At 30.5% G+C, this 7,454-nt stretch overlaps 2 protein-coding genes across 2 annotated transcripts; one reads left to right on the top strand and one right to left on the bottom strand.

The window, feature by feature from the left end:
- Nucleotides 1-3,667: 3,667 nt before the first annotated feature.
- On the bottom strand, nt 3,668-5,076 carry LOC130444972 (SAGA-associated factor 29). The gene is made up of 4 exons (XM_056780373.1): nt 4,684-5,076; nt 4,515-4,634; nt 4,304-4,462; nt 3,668-4,222 (listed from the first exon to the last, which is right to left on the bottom strand). Exons 1-4 carry the CDS (start codon nt 4,846-4,848, stop codon nt 3,791-3,793), a joined length of 876 nt encoding a protein of 291 aa, XP_056636351.1. The 5' UTR covers nt 4,849-5,076; the 3' UTR covers nt 3,668-3,790.
- A 643-nt stretch (nt 5,077-5,719) lies between these two features.
- On the top strand, nt 5,720-7,396 carry LOC130445632 (lanC-like protein 3 homolog). Its single transcript, XM_056781373.1, has 3 exons — nt 5,720-6,000; nt 6,093-6,458; nt 6,625-7,396. The coding sequence occupies exons 1-3, from the start codon at nt 5,823-5,825 to the stop codon at nt 7,371-7,373; spliced, it is 1,293 nt and encodes a 430-aa protein (XP_056637351.1). The 5' UTR covers nt 5,720-5,822; the 3' UTR covers nt 7,374-7,396.
- The last annotated feature ends 58 nt before the right edge of the window (nt 7,397-7,454 follow it).

The raw sequence follows: 7,454 nt of genomic DNA, 5'->3' as shown, positions 1-7,454 counted from the left end.
AATTAAATAAAAGAATATTTATATTTACCCTCGTATAGTAATAAACAACTCAATAATAATATGATAAAAATAAACATTCGCTAATAGTTCTAGTAATATAAGAAGAAGGTTAACATGACATGAAACCGGAAATATACGTAGGAGGTCAACCTTACCGGAAGAACACATAACCTGTAAATATCAAGGCGTTCGTGATTTTACTTTTTATCGTTAAAGGTAGCCGTCCGTCTCAGCCTTGCCAACTTGATTATTGATTACTTTTATTTTCCACTGTATATTTTTTCCTAAATATACAGAAAACTAACACTTCGACTTTCACAATTCGCTTTCTTCACGTTAAAATCGTCTTGAATGATTTCACTTTTAATTTAGAATATCGAATTCTCCATAAAAATATTAATTATATGCATCTGGCGCTTGCAGTATATAGATAATTGCGTGTTTTCATTTTTTTTAACTGCTAATTTGAATCAATATCTACGCGAGTGTTTTTTTACCTCTATAATATATTCAACGTTCGATAAAAAACATTGAACTGTTAATTGAAGGTTGTTATAACCTTTTATTAACACTCAATTGGAGTGATATCGATGATTCATATCGATACTTATAGCTACGAGATATATGAGTGACCTTGATCAACGTTTAGTTTTCGCAGTATTCGATTTAAACTGAAAACTTGAAATTTAGGTCAATATACATCGTCTAAACAAAATTTGTGTCCAAAATCACAATTTCATACTTGTATCTTTCCTTTTAGAATTGAATAATTTATAATAATTTTCGAATAGCAATCAAATTACATTTTACATTGTTGCCACACTTGACAACAACTATAATATATAATATTCTAATTTAACCGTTATTAATAAAAGAAATTACGGAATGTTTTCTTTAATATCATGTTTAAAAAGCGTAACGATTTAATAGTTTGAGTATATACGTGTTTTCTAACGGAGAAATTTACTTTTTAAATAAAACGACAATGTAAAACTTTCGGAGAAAGTAGTGAGCGGCATTAGAAAAGTGGGCCGTGAACTGAATGCACATTCGCAGTAGCGTTCGTTTTAATAAAAATCTACGGAGACGTTTTATTGAGTACGTTCCCTGTAATAAACCGTTAGTAATAGAACACAGGTCCGGATTCTAAATTATGTATAAAAAAAATAAAATAAGGGTTCTCTAAAATATATCAGCTAATTTGTCAATTATTGGTTAAATATTTATGTTTTTTTATTCTTATAAATAAGTGCTTTTGTTCATTTTGTTATAGAAATGACGTTCAATCTTCATCTACCAATAGTTATAAATTTTTATTTTATACAATGGCAGATACCTATTTTTCTAAATACTGTAAATAATTTAATTTATTACCGAATCTAGTATGTAATTCTGATAAATTTCGATAAAAAAATGTTAATAAAGTTTAATAAATGTACTTACTTTGTTTTTTTTTTCTGAAGAAATAATGTTTTTATATTTATAAATATCTATTTATAATCTTTATATCGAAACCATTTGCTAAAAAGTAAATTTATTTTGTTTTATATTGCGTTTTATTACATTTACTTCCTTTCCGTAAACAAACTGTCTGCGATATGAACACATGTCGAACGTTATCCTTGTCGAATAAGTGGCAACACTGGTATTGCCAACTTGAAGGTACAATGATTCACCAGTGGTGGACTTGGAAATTTATTCATATATAAACACTATAAACCATATCCTATGGTAAAATAATGTTTAATAAACCATTTTCTAATCATTTATTAAAATACATAATTATTTTTTAACTTATTAATCAGGTAAGTTCAGTTTAATTACGAAATTCTTCCGTATAGTGGATAGCAATTGTGAAAATACTTGCTGCACTCATCAATTTCAAATAAATGATAAAAGTATCTAATAAAATAAGAAAACAATCGTTTACCTAACCAACATTTCTCTTTGTCCACGCGTGAACGATTTTGCAATGTCAAGCGCAACACGAATCGTTGAACTTTGTATAGAATGAAAGTCAAGAATGAGGAATATTTGCGTTACACGCCAATGAACCTGGCAACATGTGCCAATGATCGCTATAGTAACAAATTAACCACATTTTAAGTATTAAATACAAAGTTTTTAATTTTTTAGAATATTTTTATATTTAAAGTAGCAATCTTTTATATTCTGTGTACCTACTTGAAAATTCCCGAGCGTCCGGACCACAATTACATTCCAATACAATTAAATCGATGAATACTAAAAGTATCTTATAAACAGTGATAGAAAAATTGTGTTTTGAAATGTTTTCTCAAAGTATTTCGAAAATATATTGCATTTTTTTTAATTATTTATGTTTCTACTAACTTCACACAACCTTGAAGTTATCTTTAATTGTCAATGACACTAAAAAACTCTTTATTTGAGTATGATTCAAGGTATAACCATTTCTCATTAGCCTTAATCTATCAAGGACATCAAACAACTAGAAGAAGAAAATCATAGATTTCTAATAAAACCCCTTGAAGCACGTTTTAGTGCAATACATAAAAGTATTGTGTGTTGTCTAACTAAAAGGTTTATACAACATGGATTTGTCCTGATTCGCCGTAACGAACGTTTCAGAAATCAATAAATACAGATTGTCTCCATATAGTTTCTCTTCAAATCAATGTCTTGCATCATAAGTTTACCAAAAGTCCCAATAAAATAGTATTCAATGATTGAATATACATACTATGCCTACAATGACAGTTTGATCTTAGCGGCAACACTGTAATAATTGATGATTGCAGCATATTTACAAATATTTTGACGGTATAATAATACTATAATTTGATTAAAAAATTCTTTATTGTGTAAAAATGTCGTTAAAGGATTAATAAAATTCTATTTTTAAAAAATTTTTACATATAAAACTGGCAAACACTCCTAAATTAGTCTTTGACTTTAATAACCATTTTTTACATGTCAATGAAAACAATTTGGTATGTGGTCTATTATTTGTGATGTTTTTGTATTGAATTTAATTATTATACAATTTATTTAGAGGATAAAACTATACCTAATACTTGTAGTTCTTGAATATTTTGATCCAAATGGTCGTAAATGAATAAGTTAATAATCGTTTGTACTGTTTTGTCCGTCGTTTCATAACTTGCAATAACAAAAAAGAAGAATTAGGTTATGTAACTCGAGTGAGTTCTATTAGGCAAACTGGCTGCTGTGTGGTACAAAAAAAATATTTTCTCGTATGTACCTGTATTAGCTTTTCTTGGTTTTTCCGTTAGTACGTTGTTTTGTATTGTTTTATGGTGTCAAGAAAACTCTATAGAAATATGTAACATCTATATTTTGTGCAACTAATACAGCTGAAATCTAGTGTTTATTTATCCCACGGCGGCATGAGCATCAGCTGATTTTGACAGTTCGTTAGATTGCTTAGTAGATATCAGTATTTTCGTATACGAGGAGCAGACGAGAAGTTTTCGAAAATTTTATAAAAATTATTTTTAAAATAGAGAAAGTATATGATGTTTTTTGAGAATATCGAAACAATGTAATGATTTTTCATCCAAAAAAACTTGGTTTTTGAAAGATTGAGTGGAAGTTTTAATCTTTTTTATAGAAATTTTAGTTTAATGGATATATTAGCCCGGCGAAAGAAAAAAACTACAAGAAATTGATGAAAACATTTTATTTTTTATTGAAAAAAAAAAAAATAAATAAACTTTCATTTTAATGTAACATCAGCTGTATCCATCATCTCTCCATTACTTGACGCGTCACTATCGGTAGCAGACTGTCAACTACTTTGTCCGCTTTGTTTGTTCTTCTGCTTACAAGCGATAACGTAACGTTGCACCACAGAATGCGGCGGACTGTAACCCTCGGTATAATTAGGATCTTCAAATAATAATTCGTATTCGTCCATGTGCGTAGCCGGCGGTTTATTCACCAAAGCTTGATAAAAACAAGTCGTTTGAGGGAATAACGCCATTACTAACGTTCCTTGAGGAAAAAGAGCCTGAGGATCGGTTTCCGGATTAGCTCTCATCAATGGTAAAGGTATAACTCTACGTTTGCTCAACGTATGTCTACCTTTTTGGTTCTGTTCTTTTAAAATATCGTCGATTTCGTATTTATTCGTGCTGTGATTGAAAGAAACTACTTCTGCTACTATCCAATTTTCGCCTTCGGAAGAATCTATTACCAAAGCTGCCACCATATCTCCAACCTAGTTTGCCAATATATATTTTGATTCGAATAATTCAAATATTTCCATCTAATTAATGAATATTAAAAGTGGGAAACTCACCTTTGCAATATAACTTGGATCTGCTGGTATAGCTCCGCATAACGGAGGCGGTTTTTCACCTATTTTTCCAACATAAAGTGGTAATGTTTGTGCTGAACTATATAACATTTTCATCCATATCCCTTTTCTCATGGATTCCTTATTAGACGAAATTCTAGACTGAAAAACAAAAATTCACCGCACAAAAATCATATTACAAATAATTACTTACTTGAATTCTTCTCTCATTTTTTATATTTCTAATTTCAGTAATTTTTTGTAGCGCTTTACGAATTATTTCTTCTTCAAGTTCGGTTTGAGCTATTGCAGTCTTATATAAATTCTTCAATTTCTTGAAAAAAATACATGATTACAAAATTTCGTTAAAAATATTTACGTACTTGTGAGCTTTGTCCGCCTTTATCTTCTTGCGTATAATTTTGAAGAGTCACAATGCCTTGTTCGCATTGGGTTCTTTTCTTTTCAATTTCGTGAATCAATTGATATAAAGCTCGTAAGCGTTCTTGTACTTGTTGAGCGGCAATAGCGTCTGCCGTAAAAGGCATTATTCAATCGATAATTAAAGATTCTCAAACTAAACCAAAAAACTTAAATTCGACTTTATAATATTAATGACAAACAAATTGTATATTTATAATGTTAAAAAGGTATTTAAAAAACGCAACGAATACGTTTTTCATTTAATAATAACAACTATAACTCGTAACATTAATATACTTAAAAGGATTCATAACATTTACTCTAGTGAACAATTTGACAGATTGTCACGTCAATTGTCATATCAAATAAAAAAATCTTCTTTTTTATTTATGATCGCGTAATAACAAGTCAACATCTATTTACTGATATTGAATTTTATATTTCATTACTTGGTTATTTTGTACTTAATTTTTATTAAGTTATATATATCTCGTCTATCGTAAATCTTTATCACCATCTGTCATCCTAGATCATCAAAATTTTGTTTGATGCTTCCTCCTTTTTCTTTAATTCAATGGTAACTTCTTCTTATTAGAGTAAAGTGCTTGTTAGTTTCTGTGATGATATAATAGTGACATTTCTTAATAAATGAATTATTATGAAATACGTGAGTAGTTATTTGAGATATTCAATAGTCATATTGATAAACAGATTGTCTCATCAATTGTAATATCGAATAAATCTTCTTTTTCCTAATTGTGATCGTGTATTAATAAGTTAACATCTCACCGTTTTATCTATGAAACGTTGTACTTTCCAATAATTTTTTTTTGTTTATATCGGTACCCGATAATTTTGATTACATTTTCTTTATTTTTATATGGTAAAACGTTTACTACTATTCGTCAATTTGTTGCATCAATCTTTTGTTTTATGCTCCTTCCTTTTTTTAATTCAATGGTAGCCGGATCTTCTTTTTATTAGAATAAAGCGCTTGTTAGTTTCTGTGGTGATTTGACAGTGACAGATTCGAAACATTTTTTTTATAAATAAATTGTAATAAAATACATAAAAAGTTATTTGAAATGTTTAATAGTCTATGAAAGAGATTAAAAGTTTCTCGTGCAGGATTCGTAGAATATTTGGAACAATGTCACGTTCCAGATCTAGATTTTTTCCCAATCCAAAACACGATTACAAAGGACCCGGTCAAATTACAATTCCTGTACCAGAAATAACGCAACGTATAGATGAAACTCTTGTAAAAATTGAGAACGGTCAGTATAATTTCCTTTATTTTCCACAAAATTACCGAAATTATATAAAACTGGTTTTTATATGATCGAGGCAATGGAAACATTATTTCCAGGTGTTAAACCAACTGAAAAGAACGCTAGTGAAGGAATATATCTAGGGACAGCTGGTATAGCTTACATGTTTTATCATCTCAGCAATATTCCTTCGTTATCATCAAAAAAGTCGTTGTTTTTAAATCAAGCAATAATGTATCTGAAACCGGCACTAGTCGTGGCAGGTTGTAATAAAACCGAAGATGTAGCGTCTTTTATGCTGGGCAGCGCCGGTATTTATGCCGTAGCAGCCGCGGTTTACAAAAGTATAGGTGAATTACGTCAATCCAATCATTTCATTCAATTATATTACGATTCTGCCAAAATTGTCAAGAAAGAAAATTTTCTAAGTCACGGATCCGACGAGTTGTTTGTTGGTAGAGCAGGTAAGATATTTATTTAAAATATTACAGTGTAATTACCATTTCAAATTAATTTTTTTCTGAAAATAAAATGATCAAAATCGACGTTTTATCTCTTAGGTTAGAATTTCATTTTATACTTATACGTTGGGGGTTTTAAGTATTAAGGATTGAAGTACGCGATTTTTAGGTTATATACTAGGAGCTCTGTGGATATCCGCCGAAACGAACACTCCTTTGAGAAAACAAGAGATTTACGAAATATGCGACGTTATTGTTAAATCCGGTAAAGAATATTCGGAAAGATGTAATTGTCATTGCCCTCTAATGTATTCTTATTACCAAGTGGAATATTTGGGGGCGGCCCACGGTTTGTGTTCCATTCTACAGGTACTGCTAACGGTACCCGGATACATGGATTCTCATCCGAACGAAGCCAGAGATATTAAAAATAGTATCGATTTTTTATTATCGGTACAGGATCAGGAGGGCAATTTTCCTTCGGCCACAGATGAAATTGGTTACACGTCCGAACTCGTCCATTGGTGCCACGGTGCCCCCGGAATGATATTTCTCATGGCGAAGGCGTATCTAGTTTTCAAAGAATCTAAATATTTGGACGCTTGCGTTATTATGGGAGGGTTGATTTGGGAGAAGGGTTTGTTGAAAAAAGGACCGGGGATTTGTCACGGGGTCGCAGGGAACGGATACGTATTTTTACTTCTCTATAGATTGACGCAGGAGCCCAAATATTTACATCGGGCTTTGGAATTTTATAATTTCATGTGGTCAGGTGATTTTCAAAGCGGATCCAGGACACCGGATTATCCTTATAGTTTATATGAAGGATTAGCAGGAACTACTTGCTTTATGGCAGATTTGACTTGTCCCCTTCAAGCGAAATTCCCTTTTTACGATATATTTTGTGTGTATAAATAAAAACTTTTGAAAAAAAAACCGAGGTTTTATTTTTTTCCCAATTTCCGAAAGAAAATGCCTCGAAAACTCGTTGAAAAATTT

Source organism: Diorhabda sublineata, chromosome 6 (assembly GCF_026230105.1).
Source record: "Diorhabda sublineata isolate icDioSubl1.1 chromosome 6, icDioSubl1.1, whole genome shotgun sequence".
NCBI classification, from domain to species: domain Eukaryota; kingdom Metazoa; phylum Arthropoda; class Insecta; order Coleoptera; family Chrysomelidae; genus Diorhabda; species Diorhabda sublineata.
The sequence above is the reverse complement of the archived record's forward strand: the minus strand, read 5'-3'. Positions and strand labels throughout refer to the sequence as shown.

Excerpts from the sequence above, each read along its gene's own strand:
- LOC130444972 (XM_056780373.1), bottom strand. The coding sequence starts at position 4,848 with ATGCCTTTTACGGCAGACGCTATTGCCGCTCAACAAGTACAAGAACGC. Across the intron at positions 4,635-4,683 it reads AAGGCGGACAAAGCTCACAA|AAATTGAAGAATTTATATAA; the intron begins GTACGTAAATAT and ends ATTTTTTTCAAG. Across the intron at positions 4,223-4,303 it reads ATCCAAGTTATATTGCAAAG|GTTGGAGATATGGTGGCAGC; the intron begins GTGAGTTTCCCA and ends TTGGCAAACTAG.
- LOC130445632 (XM_056781373.1), top strand. The coding sequence starts at position 5,823 with ATGAAAGAGATTAAAAGTTTCTCGTGCAGGATTCGTAGAATATTTGGA. Across the intron at positions 6,001-6,092 it reads TCTTGTAAAAATTGAGAACG|GTGTTAAACCAACTGAAAAG; the intron begins GTCAGTATAATT and ends CATTATTTCCAG. Across the intron at positions 6,459-6,624 it reads GTTGTTTGTTGGTAGAGCAG|GTTATATACTAGGAGCTCTG; the intron begins GTAAGATATTTA and ends CGCGATTTTTAG.